Raw genomic sequence first — 23,827 nt, 5'->3', positions numbered from 1 at the left:
AGAGGCCGGAGAGCCTAATTCAGCAAAACAGGGAGAGGGAATCCAGGCTGGTGGAGCAGGAGAGTCTCAGTTAAACCCCAGTACATCAGGTGGCATCCCAGATGGGGTTGGGGGGGGTTTCAAATCATCATGGGGAGGCCTCAGAAAGGAAAATGTTGAGACCCCCTGGTCTGTCTGGCAGATTTTTTTAATTTCATGCATTACACAGGAAGACAGTACTGGGTACTGTCCACTCTTCCTCAGCCAAGCAGTACCAAAATAAAGCTTTCGGTACCCAGTTCAAGAAAGCTCAGGCACCTCCTTAGCCTACCTAAACACAGGGAGAGAGGGTTTTGTCTAAGCCATTTGTGCGACACTGTCAGGATGAAATTGCTACTCTGATGGAATGATTTGGAACCTCTTGTGAACGCTCTTGTTTTGTTGATGTAAGGATATTGTAACTTTGCTTTACACAGCATGCAACCATATCGTTCCCCAGATACAAAGTATCCAGAATGCAATAGCTTGAATTCTTTCAAATACGTCAGCTTTGCAGCATATCACTCCTAATTTAACAACTTCATATTGGTGTCTACAAAAGTCGTATTGATTTATAAGTTCTTTTTATTCACTGACATTAAGAAACTTTCAAAGGACTTGTTACACCATGTTTCTCTGATCTCCCTTCTATTTATGTTCCAAATCATCCTTTAAGATGCAAATTGGCTGGCTATTTAATTTGCTCTGAATTTAAAACTCAATGATAATGGGAACTAGAGCTTTCCTGCAGTGACATACTCCTGAGTCAAATTCACTGTTGGAGAAAGTGGGCACAATTCCACTGACAGCAATGGAATTGCTCTTTATTCCAGTGGTGGGTCTGTCCCCTCATCTCTGGAACATATATTGATTCACCCAGGAAAAAATTTACTTCATGATCTTTACTAAAGAGTAAACTGGAAAAGAATCTTTGCTGCCAATTGTAATGTTCAATCCTGTTATTTGTCTTATAGAATTGGACATCAAGCTTTGGGTTTTATATAAAGCATAAAGCAGATTATTAAGGGCTAAGATGTTTTTAAAGTTTGGTAGCTCTAAAATCCTGTCCAGAAGTAGAAAGGCAGAGGCACACTTTTAGGCCTGTAAGGCTTCTTTAGATATATTTTAGTGAGATGCAAATAGTACAGAGATATGACAACTGCAAAGCACTGTCTATATAGTCTCTCTGCAGGAGGTTTTTTTCATTTCATACATTATTCATAAGTTGCTGCAGTGATACCACAAAGTTGGTGCACTTTAAAAGGGAGAAAAGGGAGCAAATCACTTGTGGGGTTTTCTTTAATTGTGAGAATTGCTGTACATTGTATAAATAAATCATGATAATTTGGATTCATAGCAACATGATCTCTTTCCTGAAGGCAAATGAAAGGCCAGATTTTTGGTGCTTGAAACTTCTGGTTAGGCACACTGGACACCAATTTCACTCTACTGCTAAATTACAAGCTACACAGCAGTGAGTGAGAGCAAGCCTAGCCATGAACCTTATTACAAAGAAAAGCCTCAGTACAAAGAATAAGTAAATTGGCTCTTACTACTTAAGTTTGGCTAACTTGCACATAGCTACATTAATTATGACAATGTTTGAAGCAGTCTCCAAAAGGAAATGTTTGACAAACATAATTCAAGGTGATGATTTGTTTTAAAAATACTGTTTTAGTTTCACCTTAAAGTGCAAAGACTAGTTTCCTGTAGCCAAGTTCTGATGCGATTCCCCTTCAACAAGGAGATGCAATTAATATCATATATCAAGTGAAGAGCCATGGATTGGCATGTGAAAAGGCACATAATTGATACATTTGGTAGCTTTAAATGTAAGTTAGCAGGAAATAGTCTTCCTTCAGTCATCGGCACTACTTCAGAATTTAACATTAACTTTATATCCAGACAAGTTCTCGTTGTCATTAATTGTGCCTAGTAAAAAAAATGAAATAAAAGCAGGATGAATTTGTAATAAAAATAGGATATAGTGGGAAATCCTGTGATACATGACTAACCCTTAAGTGCTTTGTGAGGGATGATTCTTCATTATATGTGCTAAAAGTTCAGCAACCACAGAGAACAGAAGTAGAGAGAAGGTATATCCTTGATTTCAATTGCTGTACTGCATGATGGACAAGGGTGCGACCTATTTTTATTTGCATAACTGTCTCCCTGTTCATTGTGGCAGAGCTCAGTTCCTGCAGTAATGAGAAAACATGACTATTACCTTTGGATAAAGTCAAAATTGACACTTTATTAAACTTATTGCACATGCTTTTATTATACTAACTCTCACCCCTGAGGAAAACTTCAAAGTGAACATATTTCCCCTCTTTCTAAACACTGAGATGTTCTAGCTCACTTCACTTATAGTGTACTGTATAGGTTTTTTGCAAGTAAAACATTTCAACTTTTTTTTTTTGGGGGGGGGGGAGTGGCTTTTCCCTAGGAGTTGCAGGGAAGAACTGGAAAATTCAACAATTTCAGTTTGCAGAGGTTCAGTGCAGGCCTATTTTTGAACAAACAGGAAATTCTCCACAGTCCCTACATTTTGTTTGGTTTGCTGTTAAATCTGTATCAAACAAACAAACTGTACACAGTTTTCATCCCAAACTCTGGCTGGATAGGAAAGGTTGGCTGAGGTGTCGGTATTCAGCTTTCATTCACATTTGGGATAGAGTTCAATGTCAACGGTGAATCAGATCTAGGGCTGAGGTTAAGATGATTCTGAGAACTCACAAGCTGCACTCTGAAGATCAGCTGTTACCATCAGGTCAAGGCCCAAAGGTGGCAGAAATCTTGGGAGAACCAATGATTTGCCAAGGCTTTGGCCACATCCAAATGTAAAAAATAAACCCCTTTCAGTTTTGGATGAATCAAAACCGGAGAGCAGGTATGGGTTTAGGGATTGCCAAGACCACACAGCAAGACAGTGACAGAGCCAGCATTAGAACTCAGGAGTTCTTGGCTTATTGTCCCATGCTCAAACCACTTTAGACCAGATTTATTTGTAAAAAAGAGATTTCTCAAAAAAGCAAACTTTTATAGCACCTTAGTCAAGTTAAAGTAGGTAAGAATGCTGGTAATTAAAGGCAGCATCCATCTTTTCGCAGAGCCCATGAAAAGAGAGTTTGCTATTTTTTTTAGAATTTAAGATCAAGTGATCGCTCTACTCACAGTATGTATAATATTAAATGCTGTCTTTCCACATTTGTAAATGTTTCTTAAGCAAATCGCCTCTGTAAATCTGGCTGATGCTTATTGGGAGTTGACATCTAATTTGTGTATTTCCCAGACTTTTAGGGCAGTGTCATTTAAAAGAATTCCAAGCCTATTTTCAATTTTAGATCTTATCCCACAATTATTTTAAACTGTGCTAATATTTTTTTCCAGAGAGAAAACAAAAAGGGGTTTGAGTTTGGGTGAGGGAGGGAAGGGAAATCTGTCATTTAATTTGACTGTATAATGCACATTTAAGAGAGACCTTTTTAAAGGTTTTAGTTTAACATTAAAAAATTACTCCAGCTGATGCAAAAACAGTAAGTCTCCATTTTAAAGTATCATCTCCCAGTGTCAATAAAAATGAGTACAGTATATGATAAACAATGCTGGTGTACCTGCGTATTTGCAAAGTCTGCAAAGTTTGCTGAACATTGATGTCTTATTTAATCTTACGTATGAAACAGATTTAGAAGGATTACAGTGGCATCTCCCAGACTAAACGCAGTAGACGTATATATCATGAATGCCTGCTCTGTCCACTACTGTGCAGCTGTGGACGAGATGGATAAAACTTTCATAGACATCTAACAGAGAACATGCAGCAAATGTTTACTCAGTTCTTTCACTTTAAAGATATTGTTAAGAGCTCTATTGACAGCCATTACCATTCCTGCTTGTTTGGATGCAGCTCTGAAATGCAGAGAGCTAGAATATAAAAATTATTTGACTTTAGTGATTTCACAATGTGATGACAATGCTATATATTACAAAACGATTGCAAGTTTAAAAGTTAGACAAGTGCTATAGTTTTTAATATAATTCAGGCTATCAGAAAAAGAAATCAGCAAACCAAAACCAAAAACCAGGGAGCTCTTCCTGAACTACAAGAAGAGTCAGTGCTACAAATTTACAAACAGAGGGTGAACTTCACCCTGGAGTGGTGGCCCTTTGCAAGGCCCTTCCTGCTGTTTAAGCCCTTTGGTGGTGTGCGGGAACAGCAGTGCAAGGGGATTTCTGTACCTCCAGAACTCAGTACAGTCTCCAGGGAAATCCTACATTGGTTGCAACAGGAGGAGTTGGAGGTGGATAAAAGGACTGGACTCTGGCTGGGGATCTATAGGTGTTGCTATCTCGGGAAGAGAGGTGGCCTGAAACGAACATCCCTGGAACTAGGCAAGAAGAGGCCGACAGCCATTCCCTTGTCCTGGATGACCTCATGGACCAAGTTAGGAAGTGCTAGTTCATCTTTTGTTTATAACTGAAAACAGTGGTGATGAGTGTAATTGCAAAGTGTATTTCTGGTGCCCTAGTGAAGCTTCCTTTGGCAGCCATCAGACTGAGCATTTATGGAAACCCACTGAGAGCTACTGCCTGGAGGGCCTTAGTGCTTGGAGCACCTCTAGTTCCTCCAGGTGTGGTATCATGCTGGGTGTCCCGTAGACGTCTAGAGCGCTGGTATGCCACAGCACTCACAGCGACTTCCTGCCATGGCATTGATTACAATACAAACCCCCATTGTTAGAGTCCGGATCAATTGAACACTACTGAAAGATTGTACATGAATTTCTTTCCCTTGCACTTCGACTTCAAGGGGCAACATTAGGCCTGCTGTTATGGTACCAGAAAGGTGAGGTAGGGTGTCACTCAATTTAAAGGATCAAAGACTAGATTTCTCTTTCAATCAAGATGTTTAGCCATTTAGCTGACATTGTTTTTATAGTCAGAATTTTTAAGAAGTTGTTCTTTTTTTGATAAATAATAGCAGAAATAGCACTGAATTTGCTTCTTGTGGTTTTGAAGACAGTAGATTCTTTTGGCTTTCCATCTTGTGCTTACAGTCCTTGTATATGGTTTAGTGTATTACTATACTTACTAGATTTTTATTTACTATCCTATATTTGTAGTACCTATGAAAGCTGTAGCTAAAACTGAACAGAACAAGTAAATGTTCCAAACTAACATATCAAACACCAAGAACAATTCATAATTCAAAGAGATATAACACAAAGTAAAGTGCTTTCATGCTTTTCTGAAGAGCTAAACAGCTGACATATTTAGATAATCCCGTTTTGTCCATATTCTGTATTTTCAACAAACTCATAATATTTACAAACACCTCTCCAGTTTGGGGAAGGCAGATCAGCAAAGGTAGTTTCAATTCCCAGGCATGTAGGAATTCACAATACTATTGTACTGTTGCTTCTTGGTATTTATGAATTGATAGACTATAGATTCAGTCTACATTTGGATGGATTAAAATAAAGGATTCTGCATGCAGAATTACTGTTGAAAAGAGGCATGTGTTTTCTTTTATATACTTATACTCTTTTGCCAGGGCCAGCTCCAGCATTGGGGGGTGGGGGGGGGAAAGCAGCTTCATTCTTTGGCAGCAATTTGGCAGCAGGTACTGAGGGAACCACCGCCGAATTGCCACCGAAGTGCCAGATGTGCAGCCTCTTTCTGCTGGCTGCCCCAAGCACCCTGCCACCCCAAGCACCTGGAGCCGACCCTGGGTAAAGGAGTCGATCCATAGTTTTCACTCAAAACCTATGCAGCAGTACATGCCAGTTAAACATCTCATGATTGAAAAGTCTCATGACTCTCACTTTACCAATTCTTTGTATTAAGACTGAGCCTTTCTGGTGAGTTAACACTTTGGGAAATGCACAGAAAAAATAGCAAGGCTGATTTATACAAAAATGCAATCATTTCATTACTCACTTTTCAACCATCATTAGTTTTCTTTCTCTGCTATATAGAAATCACTGTACCCATGTGACTGACTGGCAGAAATTCAAAACAACACTGAACATGATTGAGTCAGAGCTTAAAAGCACTAGGAAAGTTGATTTTAAGTATGGGAAATAAGATAGGAATTTTCTACAGCCCAATCACTGATCTGAAGATCTAGGTAATGGCAGAGCTACAGATGATCCTGTGTGTGTAGCGGATCAGACACTGATTTTTCAAAAGGTCAATGCAAAATATTCCAGAGAATATAAAAAGAGCCACAAAGAGTCTCAGTGAAATCCCAGGCTCAAATGCATTTCAAAAGAATCAGAGGCACATACAAGTCTCAAAATTATCCAGAAGCTTCTTGCAAAATAACAGTAATATCAGTTCTTTCTAAAATGGGAAGAACATCATTGCCCTTTACAGCTCTAGAGTTGCTTTTGAAATTTTTTCTTCTAAAACATTAGTTTTGATACAGAGTAAGAAATGAGGATGTAAACTTTGGGACCTAAAGGCTTTTCTGTATTTTTACAAAGGAGCAGAGAAAATAGTTAAAAAAAAAAAAAGCTTATATGAAGGCATCACTAAAAGTAACTAATTCAGAAAGTCAGATGCAGGGTGGTGGTGCAAGAATTTGAAAGTAGAAGGCAGCTTGGGTGAAAGTGATCATGAAATCATAGAGTTCACAATTCTAAGGAAGGGTACAAGGAAGTACAGGAAAATAGAGACAATGGATTTCAGGAAGGCGGATTTTGGTAAGCTCAGAGAGCTGATAGGTGAGGTCCTGGGAATCAAAACTGAGGGGAAAAACAACTGAGGAGAGTTAGCTATTCCACTGGTTAGGAAAGACAGAAAATGTAGCAAAAGACCACCTTGGCTTAACCACGAGATCTTGCATGAGCTAAAAAATAAAAAGGAGTCATATAAAAAATGGAAACTAGGACAGATTCCAGAGGATGAATATAGGCAAACAACACAGGAATGCAGGGGCAAGATTAGAAAGGCAAAGGCACAAAATGAGCTCAAACTAGCTATGGGAATAAAGAGAAACAAGAAGACTTTTTATCAATATATTAGAAGCAAGAGGAAGACCAAGGACAGAACATGAGAACATGACCTATGAAGGAAGGCTGAAAGAACTGGATTTGTTTAGTTTGGAAAAGAGAAGACTGAGAGGGGACATGATAGCAGTTTTCAGGTATCTAAAAGGGTGTCATCAGGAGAAGGGAGAAAACTTGTTCACCTTAGCCTCTAAGGATAGAACAAGAAGCAATGGGCTTAAACCGCAGCAAGGAAGGTTTAAGTTGGACATTAGGAAAAAGTTCCTAACTGTCAGGGTGGTTAAACACTGGAATAAATTGCCTAGGGAGGTTGTGGAATCTCCATCTCTGGAGATATTTAAGAGTAGGTTAGATAAATGTCTATCTGGGATGCTCTAGAGAGTATTTGGTCCTGCCATGAGGGCAGGGGACTGGACTCAATGACCTCTCAAGGTCCCTTCCAGTCCTAAAATCTATGAATCTATAAGAGACTTTTCTGATTTGTTTCTCATTATTTTGCAACCCAAAGAAATTTCGCACATGCAAACTCAAAATGCCACTCTTGCATGAAATTACCCAATTGTAGATTTGGAAAAAAATGCCATCAGAGGAGGAGGTGGAGGTGGTAATTCAATATACAGAATTGCAGGGCCGCGGAGAACTACAGTTTGTGGTCCGTGAGTCCAGGTGCTTCACCGTCTTATCTGGAGAAGTGAAGGTAGAGGAGTGCTGGCATGCCCAGTCCATGGCCATGAGCACTACCAAAGCTGAGGTGGGTTGGGAAAAAAGAAAGTAACTCCCATTAGATGGCACAAATTATCTACATTCAACTCTCATATATGTTGGGGTGTAGGATGCCAGCATGTGCCACACCACACGTGCAGGTTGCATGATGGTCTCATTGAGGGGCAGAGCAATGTGCATTTGTCCCCAAGGCTGGAGGATGTCCAGCAGCTGGTGATGTTGGTCCTGAACCTCCGCTGGGGAGGCACAAGCCAAGGGCCACGTTCTGCAGCAACTCTTGGTATTGGTGGTGACCATCAGGAGGTGAGAGGGTAGGGGGAATTTGGGCCTTGTCTAGAGAGGAAGAAGCCACCACCAGGACCAGTGGAATGGCAGTACCAGGTTGTGTTCTGGGTCCTCTTCCAGGTCCGAGGTGATTGGCTCTGGTAGAAAGACCCAGGTGGAAAGGTGCAAGACCATCAACAGTGGGTACAACTGGTGGTAAGGGTCTCATGTGGGCTTTTGCTGCCAGGAGGTTGGGCCCTGAGTGTACCATCCCTGTGGGACTGGAGTGTATCCTGTCTGGTGTGGCAGATGCGCTTGGGAGTCTGAACTATGTCAGGAGACTAGGGAGAAGGATGTCTCTTCTGCCGAGAAGCTCTCTGCGTCCAAAAGAAACCTCCAGTAGTGGTGGAGTTGTGGATGCAGGCAGTCCTGCGACCGGCAGAGGTAGGTCCCAGCTGAGGAAGATCGGTGCATCTGCTGGGGTAGGAGGCTAGGGAACCGAGAGAAGTGTTGAGGGTGGGTACAGTAAGTTGAAGTGTGTCACCAGGACCAACAGTTCCACCTGTCCCAGCATCCAGGGCACGTCCCGCTGGCCGCTGAACCGAGGGGGTGCACAGAGCAGAGGGGTATATCCCAGTGGGCTGTCTCATCACTCAGTCGGCGCAGGGACTGTCAGTGCCGGCACCTATATTTTCCACTTGGCCTTGCCCCCTGCTTTAGGGAGTGGTGTGGTAGGGTCTGCACGCGACATCTTACCCAAACGGGTATGGCTCAGCGAGGAAATGCCGTGAATCACAGTAGTCTGCAACAGGAAGCTGCTGCAGTGTCAATTGGAGTGCTTGCAGCTCTACTTTGCCTTATCGGTGGTGCCACTGGATCTGGGTAGGAGGTGGTGGATGGCGAGGTGTACCTCTTCCAGGCAGTAGAGACAATGAGCATGCTCGTTGCTCACAGAGAATGAGCGAGGACACAAGACACAATTTTTAAACCCTGGAACGTGACACACCCAACTAGGTCCCGTGTGGGGTGACTAGCTAAACTAACTACTCTATTTACAGAACGAAGAAAGAAAGAAACGGAACGAAATAACTATATACCACAGACTATCATTCTCGTAGAGACTATGAGCATGCAAAGAGAAGATTCCGACTACGACCGTGCGGTAAGATGGAATTTAGGGGGCACGATTCCACATGGCCTCTTGTAACCTTGCATGCAGCATGAGGCAAGGTAAGATGCATATGCGCATCAATTGGCACTGCTGCTAAAACGCCTGACGCACATATACACCCCATATTTGGAATACGTAAAGGGACTATCACTCAAAGAAGAATATTACTTTTGGATTTTTTGGTTTGAAATGACTGTTTCAAAATTGCCTTCAATTAAAAAAATATGTTAACAAGTACTTTAAATTGAAACAAAATGTTTCAGTTTGGGTCCAGCAAAATGGGTTGTTTGACCTGACATTTTTAAACTTTTCAACTCTGAAATTTTCATAAAAATTAATTTTTGGGTCTACCCCGCATGGGTTTTTTCCCCTTTCTGAATTGCCAGCCAACCAAAAAGTCAGTTATTCACACAACTCTAGTCCTGATGTCTGTTTCCATTAGTGCCACTGGTTGAACTTAACACTATTATGAATTTATATTGCACTTTACAACGTGTTTCGCTAAGCCTCAGAACACACCTATGAGCTAGATAAGTATAATTATCACCTTTTTACACAAAGAAACTAAGGATCACATCAGGTGACTTGCCCAATATCACATAGATAAGAACCAGTGATAAGAACCAGGATTTGAAACCAAGTCTCCTGATTCTCAGCCTTATCTCTACCTAACTAACTCACAGCAATACAGCATAGTAGGCAAAAATAGCCTCTAATTTTGTGCTCCCAACTTTAGTCAATGTGGGCATGCTTACATTTATTACGTGTTTGTGCAGTGCTCTGTACACCTGATCAAGTCCTTTAGTCATCATCATAAGATAAATGTTAAATAATTATAATTATAAATCTAAGACCCAGTATTGGCCAAACACTATTTAACTGATATTTGTCTGAACTTCTAGAGTAATGCGAGTTGAAGACTGGGACATATATGTGGAAAGTATTTTATTTTTATCTACAGTAAAGGGATGCTAAACCAGCCAAGATAAAAAGCATTTCACAAAAATGGCATGAAGACACAATTGTCTGGTTCGCTTTGTGCACAAAACTTTTTTTTCTGGCTCTACCATCAGCTCTGACATCACTTCATTTTTCATAGAAATGCTTCCAATTCTAGCCTGGAGAGATGAAAAAAATTCAAGTGCCTTCTGCTTCAGGAAAGTCTTGAATTTCCCCAATTCAGTCAAGAGAGTTGAGTTGTACGCACCATTAATTTCTATGCAGAAAACAACGTTCACTTCAACCAACAATTAGTAGCAACATTTCTATCTTGCGTAGTGATGAAATTTTTATGCTAATCATTAAATAGCAGTAAATTAATCATTTGGGCACATTTAGATGGGATGTATATTTCATGAGACAGATAAAGATATCGAGATCAGTTTGATATTTACGCACGGTAAATGTCAGTGTCTCAGATCAGTATAAGGGAAGCATACTAAATACATATGCAGCCATAAATGTCTGTAGTGTAAATGCATAAGAGTCACAGCTTTACCTCTAGTACTAGGAAATTATTGTCCTCCTCATCTCTGTTTAATTATTGTAAGGGAGGTAAAAACCCAAGAGATCATACATTTAAATTATTCAAAGAGACAGTATAAACTTCAAATACCACCATCATATGAAGGACAAAATTAGTAACCTGATTTCTCAGCCTATAACTCCCTCCTTTTATAAACAGAAAAATTACCCACTTTGCATCAGGCATTCATCTCAATTTGCAGATAGTCTAGTCAGCCAAATGAATGATGGATCTGATTTGACCTCCCCGTCCACCCCAAAGAAATATCTGGAAGCTCTGACTCCTAACAGAAAGGAAGACTGCCTGTGTTTGTCCCCTCCTCTCAGCTGATGAAGGAGGTTTGTAACATCTCAAGTAAAATGTTTATTTAAATTTTCTGACACTGTTCCACATATTTTTATCACATTTAAATACCTTCACTCTTTCTTGGATTCAAATTAGGAAAGGGCATCCCAGTGCAATTTTGGAGGTATTCTTGTTGACGTGAAGGAAATTTACGTCTAGTGCATTTATTTTATAATGTTATTATAATATTTACAAGAAGCCCTGACTTCCTATGCGTTGCCTGCACATGAAAAGAATTTTTTTTTATCACCTCTTAATTTCTTGTCTCTGAAGAAAGCATGACAGGTGGTCCTCACTCAGAGATCAAAGGCAGTGTACAAGTTGAAATCAAGGCTGATCCCCCAGTTCTGTTACGGATATCTCTGAATCAGGTGGCTAGGTGATTGCAAATGCTTCCAAATAGAGAACTGAACAACCTATGTGTAAATTTAATAGCTAACACCTAAAACATCATCACTACTAAAGAACATAACTCCTGCTTTGAGCAGGAATAAAGGCAAAATATTGAAGGGGAGCTACAAAGACCCAATAGAAATGGAAGAAAAAATCTATATATAAATCATTTCATTATTTATTTACCTCTGCCTATAGGACCTTTGAAATAGAGGTTTATCAGTTCTATAGTATCAACTGGAAAACATGGAAGTTTGTGAAAATAGCTGGCATGCAAATCTCCTCTGAAGAATATCCATTCCTCTCAGGCCTTGAGACTGGTGGAAAGAGCGGTATTATCTTCAGAAGAAGTAATTTCCTTAGTTTTATAGGTTCTTCATGCAAGCTGTGATCTAACATGTAATCATAAATATAGAAGTTTTGCTCTCTCTGCATCTCAGATGGCATTTCACAAAGACTATGGTGAATTTTCTCATTGGTCTAGTTGTGTTCAGGTAAATTTGGACTGACCTTTTAACATCCAAGCTGTACTACAGATTCTCTTTTGGATGGACTAATGAAGAAGGTGGGAAGAATAATCTCTATGTAAAATTTGAAATTGCGCGTTGGTATGTATCTTGGAGCTATGTACAGAACAGCTTTGTCTGGAGGCTTAATACAATATGGCATTCTATGGAGTGCTCCCAACTCAGAAACTGCTAGTTGACATAATGGCAGCTAACGAACATGCTTTAATTGAAAAGAATACCTCTATCAATGGCTCAAATGGGGCAGAGGTTAAGGCTTGTAACATCAAGTTTACCCTTCCTGTTGGAAACCTATGGATCTTTGAGGAACAAAATCACTTTGACAGACTTTGATAGACAAAGATGTGGTGCCAAAGTTCATGTAAGGTCTCAAAAACAGGACAAAGATTTGAATTTAGAGACTTACAACAGCAAAAATCTCCCATGAGTGAGGACCACCAGCCATGCACTCATCAAAGAAACATTTCTGCTACTTTTACATTACACTGCTTTTGAAAACTGTAGAAATTTTGTGGTAAGTTTATGTCAACCGTTTCTTTTAAAAAAAGAAGAGAGAATATCTATATACAGTGTCTGTGTAAGATTAGTGAAACGCGTATATTAGTTAAAAATCAATATAGGAACACTATCAGGGCTCTATTGCGGTAAATCTCAATAGCTGGAAGGAAATGGATGTCTCAGATAATTATCATTTGGACACCAGAATCTTCCCCAATAGCTCAACAGTTCAAATCCATCACAGGCCAATAGCAACTGAAAGTTATTGTAGATTATTGTATTAGTAGGAGTGTTGTAAGCAAGAGATGAGAAGTAATTCTTATGCTCTACTCCACGCTGATTAGGCCTCAACTGGAGTATTGTGTCCAATTCTGGGCACCATATTTCAGGAAGGATGTGGACAAATTGGAGAGATTCCAGAGAAGAGTGACAAAAATGATTAAAGGTCTAGACAACATGACCTATGAGGGAGGACTGAAAAAATTGGGTTTGTTTAGTCCGGAGAAGAGAAGACTGAGAGAGGACATAACAGTTTTCAAGTATATAAAAGGTTGTTACAAGGAGGAGGAAGAAAAAAAATTCTTAATCTCTGAGGATAGGACAAGAAGCAATGGGCTTAAATTGCGGGAAGGGAGATTTAGGTTGGACATTAGGAAAAACTTTCTGTCAGGGTAGTTAAGCACTGGAATAAATTGCCTAGGGAAGTTGTGGAATATCCATGATTGGAGAGTTTTAAGAGCGGTTTAGACAAACACCTGTCAGGGATGGTCTAGATAATACTTAGTCCTGTCATGAGTGCAGTGGACTGGACTAGATGACCTCTCGAGGTCCCTTTCAGTCCTATGATTAGTGGCAAGTTTAATACCTGATGTGACTTATTTTTTTTTAGCCATTTTCCCAGTTCTGTCTATCAATAAACTCATAGGCATGCTGCAAAATTTAGAAGTTTAACAATAATTAATACATGCCAAAAGAACATGAGGGGAAAACATGCCCTACAATCTCTCCCAATTCTATCGTCTCCTCTTCCGAAAAAATAACCCCACACCTCAGCAGAGTGGGTCTGGCAGGCCACCCGGACTGGGCAAGAGAAAACCAATAGTGGATGAGGGAAGTCAATCCCCAAATTAACTTCTCATTCTCGCTGTCAATGTCCAGCTACCAGCCCTCTCCTGTTTAGAATCCAGCCTCCATGATATTGCATGGGAACAGAGGCAGCTCAAGGACTAGAAATGTTTAGAGCTGAGCAGGTCAAAACCAGCTCCTCACATTTCACCCAGGTATCAGCTGGCAGGCAGTGAAGATCACAGAACACAGCTGTACTGTCTCCTCTGCATGAAACACTGCGTGTGGTGGGAGAGTGTAGCCATTTAAACATGCACTGCAGATACGTATAGTGAAACCTGCATTAGAAAGAACAGGATACAGCCTTCTTTCCAAAAGAAAATGACTGAAAGCGCTCATGGCAACGGCTGTTACTTGGACATTCAGAGGTAGGCTGTGAAGCTTAATACCAAATGGCCAGCAAGCTCCCTACTGCCGGGGGTACTGACAGAATTCCCACTATTCCTTCTGTTTCCCTTCCAGGATGTAAGACTTGGCTTTTTCTGGATGAAGCGTGAATTGAACAACATTATCCCTCACCATGTGTAAGATTTCGTTATGCACTGTGTCTGAAGTCTCAGTAAGGGCGACCAGCATGATTTGAATGGATTTGGAAATTTTAAAGCTATACTATTTTAGCCATTGCACCTTTAAGACATTAAGCAAATTGTAACATCCAGGGTTAGCCTTGCCTATAACGCCAACACAATGTGAACACTGTATTAGTTTAAAAAGCTATGGAAGCATGAGATCACTTTTAGTGCTAATGTGTCATACTAATATCTAAACTAAAAAAATCCTTCACACATTACATGCAAACACAGCAAAACTACTATTGTGATGCAACAGATTTATTCAGTGTATTTTCCTGCTATACAGGGTTACTTATTAACAGACGGCTATTCTGCAATAATTTTAGGAGACAGAGATTAGACATTGATTAGAGGGTGAAAATACTTAATAGAAGAAACATGAAATAAAAATCACAAATGGAAGGCATTAAATCAGTAAACAGGACCATGTAAAAGGAATGTGCGTTGAGGTCAGAGAACAAAAATAAAAATCAGCAAAAACCAGGATGGAAAAGGAATTTCCCACAGCTGTGGACCACATGCATGAATGGACTGAAGAATATAAGTCTTCTTTCTTGCTTTTTTATTACCTTGGCAACATCTCTTCCATGTCAGCAATTACATAGGAGACGACAGTCCAAACAGCAGCACAGAGATTCATCTGGCTTGGATCCTGAACTGTCATTGTGTCCCCTTGAGTATGATGAAACCAGAAGTATTTACTGATGTCATCACGCAAGCTGGCACCTACAGAGAAAAATGGGCAATTCCTTATTATGTAAATACATATATTTTAAGATGAACATAAACATTAATTTATTCCTGTGCTGGTCTTCATTAAATCCATATGCAACAGAGTAAGTTCCCATATGATAATTTCACTGAGCCATAGAACATGGGATTTTTCAGCATTTTAGCATAAACAAATTTTACATAATGTTAGCAGCCTTGTTATGAGTACATGAGCCAGCAAACATGTAAATTAATATAGAAGGGAAAGTCAGTATTTCCCTTAATATCTTTGTTGCACCAGCAGTAGTGTAAATGCATTTCTACATACGAAGCACAGGAATCCAATGCAAGGAAATCCATATAATTATTCCAAGTGTGGTGTTTTTTAATTTTTTGTTTTTAATGTTGGTGAATTTGAAACAGACTGCTTCTTTTCTTGTGATGCTAATCATCATGTATGTATTAGTAAGGCTGCGAGTCTGTCACAGAGGTCATGGAAGTCATCCACCCAACTGCTTCACTTCAGATTCCCTCCACCTAACCTTCTTCTCCCCTGCTCTTTCCCCTTGGCCTCCCATCACTTCAATGACCCTGTTCCATTCCCTTGTCTTGTCTTTCCATTTAGCTAATCACTTCCTATCGAAACTTCACACAATTTAAAAACAAAACAAAACAGGTCTCTAAAATGCTATTTGCTACCATCACACTGATTGTATGTTGCATCCTTTTCCTTTTGTCTGTCTTATCTATTTAGATTGGAAGTTTTTCAGGGCACGAACAATCTGCTACTCTGTGTTTGTACAGTACCTATCACAGTGGGGCTTGAGCTTGATTGGTCCTTAGGCACTACTTTAATAAACATCATTAGTAATAATAATGCTATAGTGACAGGTCGAAGAGGCCCTAATCAGAAATGGAGACAGAGCTTAGATGCTACACTGATATGTGCTACAGACAAACTTCAGATAGAAGGCCATTTGATGGTATAAGAGGAGGTTACTCACCTGGGCGGTAACTGACATTCTTTGAGATGAGTGTCCCTGTGGGCGCTCCACTGTAGGTGTCGGTGTGCCCCGCGCTGTTGTTTGGAGATTTTTACAGCAGTACCCATATTGGCCGCGCATGCACAGAGCCTGCCTCACATACCAGTCTTGTCTTAATAGTGCTCATGTGCGGCCGAGCTCCTCCATTCCTTCTCTACAATGGAGGCCGCCCCAGCTCTGAAGTAGAGGAGACGAGGGCGGGCAGTGGAGCACCCACAGGGACACTCATCTCAGAGAACTTCAGTTACTGCACTGGTAAGTAACCTCCTCTTCTTCTTCGAGAGGTGTCCCTGTGGGTGCTCCATTGTAGGTGACTGAAACGCAGTATCTCTCAAGGAGGTAAGGACTTCAGATCTGGAAGGAATGTAGTAGATAGAACAGCTCTGCCCACATGTGTATTGGTGATGGGTCCCTGTGTAAGAGCATAATGTTTTGCAAACATATTTTCAAAAGCCCAAATGGCAGCTCTGCAGATGTCCTTAAGGGGGACGTTATGTAGAAAGGCCACTGAGGCCGCCATGGACCTGGTGGAGTGAATCCTGATAAAAGTAGGAGGAGTCATGTTCTGTAGTTGATAACAGAGACAAATGCAACTTGAGATCTAGTTGGAAAATCTGTGGTTAGAGATAAATGAGCCCTTAGAGCATTCTGCAATGGAGACGAATAGCTTGTCAGAACGCCCATAGGTTTTAGTCCTGTTGAAGAAGGACAAAGCTCTGTGCACATCCAAAATGTGCATCCTAGATTCAAAGGAATTTGCATGTGGTTTTGGAAAAGGTAGAGAGATGGATAGGCTCATTGACGTGGAAAGATGAGTGTACCTTCAGTAGAATTTCGGGGAGTAAGTGTAGGGTGACTTCGTGCTTAAAAAAAAAATGGTGTATGGTGGATCTGCCATGAATGCTGCAATTTCTTCTGTGCATCTTGCAGAGGCAATTGCTACCAGAAATGCAGTTTTCATAGAGAGATGTAGGAGGGAACATGTGGCTAATGGTTCAAATGGTTTTTGGGTTAGGCATGTTAAGTCTAAGGGAAGGTCCCAAAATGGATTAGGTGGTTTGATGTCTGGGTATAGGGTTTGAGGTCCCTTAAGGAATCACTTACTAATGGGGTGAGCAAAGATAGTCCTATCGTCAATGGCATCATGGAACATTGTAATTGTGACCAAGTGGACTTTGATGGGACTCAGGGAGAGTCCAGAGAGTTTAATCACTAACAGATAGTCAAAGATTAGCGGGAAAGGCGTGGAAAAAAGGAGCGGTTTTTGTGACAGCCCACCAGTGTGTAAATCTTCTCCAGTTATGAAGGCAGGTGGTGCATGTAGAATTTGTTGTGCTATGAAGGAGTACATTTCGAATCTGCTTCAAGCAAGGTAGCTCGGCATGAGAGAACCATGAAGGAGCCAAACCTTGAGGTGTAACATGGTTAAATTGGGGTAGAGTAGTAGACCATGTTGTTGGGACAAGAGATTCAGGCTGAGGGTATGGGATGGGTGCGAAAGTGACATCTTGGTACGGAAAGGGTATCATGCCTGTCTGGGCCATGTGGGGCTATCATTATGACCCTGGCTTGGTCTGTTCATATTGTTATCAATTATTTGTGTATGAGTGGTATCGGGTAAATGCATACGTGTGGGCAGAGGTGTTCTATCTACTGCATTCCATGGGAACATGAACGCATCCCCTGAGGAGTGTTTGCCTAGTCCCCTCTGGAACAAAATCCTGGGCATTTCTTGTTTGCTGCAGTTGTGAAAAGGTCTGTGGTTGCGTATCTCCGTGTGTGGAATATGTCTAGTGCTATATCCTTGTTTAGTTCCCATTCGTGGTCTATGGGAAATCTTCTGCTGAAGTCGTTGCGGTGGTATTGAGAGAGCCAGGTAAGTATGCAGTTGATATTCAGACGTGTCTGAGACACCAGTTCCATCATTTCATTGCTTCTGTACAAAAAGAGTGGGATCACCCCCCCCTTGCATGTTTACATAGAACATGCAAGCAATGTTGTCCGTCATTATCCTGACATGTTGGTTTTACATGAAGAGGAGAAATTGGAGATAGGCATTGCATATTGCTCAGAGTTCTAGACGTTGATGTGAAGGGATGTCTCGGCAGGAGACAAAAGCCCCTGGGTAGTGTATTGGGGCATGTGTACTCCCTATTCCATAAGGGATGTGTCTGTAGTTATCACAACCGACGGGATGTCCTGTAGAAAGGGGACCCTGGAGGAAAGGTTGTGAGGCAATGTCCACCAGTAGAGGGACCCCTTAACTCTAGGAGATATGTATAAAAGTTTGTTCAGACCATGGATATTCGGTCTGCAGACAGTGGAATCCAACTTTGAAAACACCTCATGAAGAGGTGAGCATTCCTGACTACAAAAGTGTAGACAAGCTTGTGCAGCCACTTGTGGACTGTTGCACAGTTTGAGAATGAAAAAGTGGATGGTGTTAAAAAGGTGGAGTGGGAGAGATGCTATTCTTTTGCACAAGTCGAAACGTGCTCCTATGAACTCCAGTTGTTGGGTGGGAGTGAGTGAAGATATTCTTTGTTTATTCACAGGACAAGAGCATGGAAACATTGGACTGTCCGTTGTGTGGCTTGAATGGCTTCTTGGAAGGTCCTCGCTTTGAAAAGGCAGTTGTCAAGGTAAGTAAAAATTATGATTCCCTGCCTTCTGAGATAAGCTGTTACAACTGCGAGGAGTTTGGAAAAGACACGAAGCACAGTCAAGAGGCTGAAAGGTAGGACCCTGTACTGGTAGTGTTGTGAGCTCAGAACAAAGTGAATAAAATATTTGTGGGCAGGCTGTGTGGTCACAGGAACATAAGCATCCTGAAGGTCGAGGGCTGAAAACCCAACCTCCCTGCTCCAGTGCTGGAATTATGATTGCAAGAGTCACCATTTTGTTTTTTTTTTTTTAACAAATTTATTGAGGCATCTGAGGTCAAAAATGGGTAGCCATCCCCCAGTTTCATTTTGTGTTAAAAAGTAATGGGTCACATCTTCAAATTTGCTTATTAGTGGGAGGGGGTTGACATGGAGCTGATGAATTGGTGCGATGACATTGATATCTTGGTCACTGACGTTGTTGTTCATATGGTCTATGACATTGTTGAGTATACGTTGGGTAGCATAGATGTTGATAAGGTTAGTATCTATATTGTCTCCTCCTGTTTGCAGGGGTTTGGATACTGAGAGACCGTAATGTCGCCCCTCGAGTCCTTCATGGAGTGAAGCACATCGTTGGTGTTACTGACAAATAGTTTTTCACCATCGAAAGAGAGATCTTTGATAGTATTCTGAACCTCACAAGAAAAAGTGCGGTACGGGAGATGATTTGTCCCTCAGAGACTATGGCTTTAAACTGATGGTTTTTTTGCCCTCTGGAATGTCATCAATAAATTCCATGAGTTTCTCATAATTTTTGTGGTCACATTTTGCCAGAATGGCTGCATAATTAGATATCTGGAATTGTAATGTGAACGAAGCATACACTTTACGACCAAGCAGGTCCAGCCTTTTACTGTCTTTATCAGTTGGTGTAGACCTGGGAACTGTTGTTTGTTCTTTTGGTTAGCAGCCTCTACTACCAATGAGTTTGGCACTGGGTGAGTAAAAAGAAACTTGGGCCCTTTGGAAGGAATAAAATATATCCAGTCAGCTCCCTTACAGGTAGGTGTAGTAGTAGCCGGTGTCTGCCATATGGTTTTGGCAGGATCCATAATGGCTGGATTTATAGGTAAGGCAATCTTGGATGTGGAGGAAGGTTGCAGGATGTCAGTCAACTCATGTTGGTTTTCAGAAACTTCCTCCAGATTAATCCTCAACCCGTTGGCGACTCTTTTGAAGAGGTCTTGAAATTTTAAGAAATCATCTGACAGTGCTGGTGGGGGAGGCAGTATAGCCTCATCCTGTGTGGACATGGGCTCCATAAGGGTTGGGGAAGCATGTGTAGCGTGTTCATCGAAGTGTGGAGTAACAGCTTGCTGTGTCTCATTCATAGCTGTCTCATTCGTAGCACTGGTGGTGGCAAGGTGGCATTGCTCCTATTTTTTGCATCTTGGCAATCATAGTGGAATCGCTTATATGGTGCTCATGGACCCCATTATTGCCACTGACTGGGGAAGGGCATAGGTGATGCCATCCATGGGTTTGTGTACCAGGGAGAGAGGTCTTTGATAAACGAAGACCTAGATTTTCTGTGACCAGTGCCGATTTGGATCTGTGACTGGGAGAACTGGTATGGTGAAAAGTCTTCCTGCACTATGGCTTCCTCATCACTAGAAAAGTGAAACACAGCTAGAGACAGCTGTCCAGACCGCATGCGAATGCCCAGAGAAAAATAGGTGTCACATAGAGGTGACTGTAGTTTAGGTGATACCTGTAGGTCCAGTGAATGAATGAACTGCGGTGCCAGAGAGTCTGTATGAAATAAACCCTCCGTCAGGAGCACCTGCGGTGCTGGAGGATCATTCGGCACCAGTGTTCTGTACACTGTAGCGCTCAATGCACGTGCTGAGGTCGGAAGTGCCAGGGAGGTAAGCGCAGCCTGCATCTGTTCTGGCAAGGTTATCAGTGCTGGCACCGTGTCCATTGTACTGCCGGATGGTATCATGAGAGAGGCAGGCAACTGGAATCCTGAAGCCTCAACACTGGGAGCTTGCATTGTCGCTGCAGCCACAGGCAGGATTAGCGTGATGTGGAGGGAACCAGCGCATCAAAGGTGCTGAGCCAGGGGAAGGTCTGAATAGAATAGACCTGCCCAGCGACCTTTCTGCTTGGAATATTTCCCTTCTGGGGGAGGGAGGCAGGCGTTTTCCTTTTTTTTGTCCTTTTTGGTGGCGGGGGGGCTGTGGTTCACTGAGGAGCCCGTACCTGGGTCAGAAGCAGATCCGAGTGACTTCTGTATAAGAATAACTTTCAGTCAAAGTTCTCTGCCTTTATGTGCCTTGGATTTTAATTTGGAACAATGGACACATTTTTGAGGAATGTGGGACTCCCCCAGGCATTTTATACTCAGGAGTGACCATCTGAGATAGGGATGGTGTCCCTGCATGTAGTGCACCGCTTAAATCCTGGAGAGCCAGGCATATTAGCATCAGCTGGAGGCTGAGAGGAACAAGCGGGAAAAAATTTTTTTTTTTTTGTAAGGGATGAACTTATCTAGTAACTAGAGTGCTAAACTAAGGGAAAAAAGGATGTAGAATGGGTAAGAGAAAAAGTTTTAATGAGTCTGCTGTAGGTCTGACTCCAGCTGGGGACGGTAGAGAAGGAACTGAGGAGCTCGGCCGCACATGCGCACTATTAAGACAAGACTGGTATGTAAGGCAGGCTCGTGCATGTGCGGCTGATACGGGTACTGCTGTACAAATCTCCGAACAACAGCGCAGGGGCGCACCGACAGCTACAGTGAAGCACCCACAGGGACACCTCTTGAAGAAGAACCTTGTGAATACATTTCTCCCATGTTTATGTCTGAGCTCTGGAAACAGTCTATATCAAATGATGAGGGCTTCAATAAACTTTTTATGTTTCTAAGGCTTTCTATGCTGATTTTGCCTGGTCTCAATGAAAGGTCTCATGCCTAGGGCCGGCGCTTCCATTGAGGCGAACTAGGCAATCGTCTAGGGCACCAGGATTTTCAGGGGGCGGCATTTTGCTGGGTGGGGGTGGCAGCAGGCGGCTCCGGTGGACCTGCCGCAGTCGTGCCTGCAGAGGGTCTGTTGGTCTGCGGCTCTGGTGGAGCTGCCGCAGGCACGCCTGCGGACGGTCCGCTGCTCCCGTGCGGCTCCGGTGGACCTCCTGCAGGCACAGCTGCGGCAGCTCCACCGGAGCCGCGGACCAACGGACCTTCCGCAGAAATGGCTTCGGCAGCTCCACCAGAGCCGCGGACCAACGGATTTTCCGCAGAAATGGCTGCGGCAGCTCCACCAGAGCCGCAGGAGCAGGAGCAGCACGCGGGGCGGAAAATGGCCGTGCGCCTAGGGCGCGAAAAGCTCTAGCACCGGTCCTGCTCATGCCTTTGTAGAGAATGAAAGCAAAATCTCTGAGCACAGTTCTATATTCCCAACAATTCTTGCTGAAATATGTATCTTTTGATCACATCCTATAATAAGTCACATCTAGTCCAGTTCTCACTGAAGTTAATGGGAATCTTTCCATTGACTTTAATGGGAGCTGGATTAGGATGTCACTGAGCCTGATGAAATGAACTCTGAATTTCTGTTATCACATACATTCCCATTAATGAGATTGTGTTTCTTCTCACTGCTATTTTAGTGTGTGAGGTGAGGGGGAGAAAAGAGAATGAATTTAATAATACTGTCAAACAGAAAGATCTTCTTTACAAGGAGACATAAGATACAACAAGAAAAAATGTGGATGGGATAGGTTTCATTTTAACATGCTGTTTTGGCACTTGTGCCATGTACATAAGCAGGATAAGTCAAATTTGCTGCTCACATCCAGTGTGATCCCACCAAAGTCAATGGGGCTGGGTTGGTAATGGGTGCTGAATATGGCACTATAACTTTGTGTAGATTTATAAACATTTTTGATATACTCCAAGTACTTATTAAGATAAAAATATAAACACATGCTATTGTGGTAAATATATTAGCTGCTGAAAATAGTTCACTAAAAATGTACTTGTAGTCAAACGGCTGTGGAAAATCCATTATATCTTTGTAAACAGATCTTTTTACAAGAACCAGGTCACAACTTACTTGCCTGGAATGTACAATAGACATTCCACTAATAATAATTATGGGTTTATAGAAAAGCGTTTTAACCTGGGTTTATATAATAGTGTTTTCCTTAATTCAGGAAAAAATACCTTTCATTTTGTAAAGTATAACTCACATAAATGCTAAAATAGGTTTCCTTTTTTTGTTTCTTTAAAAAAGAATAATAAAATGATAATACTTTGTCACCAAAACATTTAGACAAGTGGGCTGCCAGATGTTTACTTTTTTAAAGAGAACATAGAATTTTGAGAATACAACATGAATTGCACTTACTGTACCTCTTTTTCTTTAATGGCTTATTCTGTATATCATTAAAGTCAAGGATCAATTGCATCTTAGAAGGTCAATGAAAAACCCTAAGACAACAGCTATGTAAACAATTTTATACATAACTAAAAACACAAGAGAAAATCCATGTTCATGTCTGAGTGAAAGAAAAACCTTTCCAAGTGATGGGTTTAATACTCAGTTCTAGTTAAGGAGTGCTTGCAAGTGCAAATGTAGCTCTAAGCCATCTTCATATCCTCCCTCCCCAAATGTGGGGACATTCTAAATTCACACTATCGCTGCCAATGGCTCCAAAGGCCTTTCTGGCAGCCAGAGATTGATGAGGTGCAGGAATGTCTTGGTCACACTTCATGCATCAGAAGGGCACATGCTGCAGGAGCTCCATCTGGCCTCTGGGCCACCATGCAAAGCTCATCCTCCAGTGGCCAGGTAAGCTGGCTTTAGGAATGTTTTGGGCTGTTCCATCAGCACAAAGCCATCATGATATAGGCAAAGATCTGACCCCTTTAGTTTTACAATACTACAATATGTGCATTTGGATGTCTATAGATGTCATCCTTTTTTTATTAAAAAATCATCCTATAGAATTTTATAAAAGGGATGTAATAATCTTAAATTCTATGCAATGATTCACACCATATGAAGATTTTAGTATGAAATGTTATTCTGCACAACTTTTCCAGATGGGTAACTTGATTGATTACAGTGAATCCTAGAATCTCTTAATCTGTATTAAGATAGCAGCTCTATTATCAAGCTTTTCTGTTTGTCAAACAAACCCCACTCAGAAGTCACCAATCTTGCCACTTCAAACAGCTTGAAAGTGAAAAGAAATGAGGCATAAATTCTATGTTCTCCTGTTTCTA

At 41.5% G+C, this 23,827-nt stretch overlaps 1 protein-coding gene across 2 annotated transcripts in view; it reads right to left on the bottom strand.

Annotated features, from left to right (window-relative positions):
- Positions 1–1,989: 1,989 nt before the first annotated feature.
- CPQ (carboxypeptidase Q) overlaps positions 1,990–23,827 on the bottom strand; it is a 268,011-nt gene continuing 246,173 nt past the window's right edge. The window contains exons 8-10 of one of the 2 annotated variants that reach the window (XM_050941018.1): positions 14,747–14,903; positions 3,636–3,790; positions 1,990–2,216 (exon numbers count right to left, since the gene is read on the bottom strand). In XM_050941018.1, the coding sequence (XP_050796975.1) occupies positions 3,736–3,790; positions 14,747–14,903 (212 nt within the window). In that variant the 3' untranslated portion in view covers positions 1,990–2,216; positions 3,636–3,735. Of the gene's footprint in view, positions 2,217–3,635; positions 3,791–14,443; positions 14,904–23,827 lie in introns of those variants that run through there. The other variant, XM_050941019.1, reaches the window with a different exon arrangement.

The sequence above is a fragment of the Gopherus flavomarginatus genome, chromosome 2, assembly GCF_025201925.1.
Source record: "Gopherus flavomarginatus isolate rGopFla2 chromosome 2, rGopFla2.mat.asm, whole genome shotgun sequence".
Taxonomy (NCBI): Eukaryota; Metazoa; Chordata; order Testudines; family Testudinidae; genus Gopherus; species Gopherus flavomarginatus.
The sequence above is the reverse complement of the archived record's forward strand: the minus strand, read 5'-3'. Positions and strand labels throughout refer to the sequence as shown.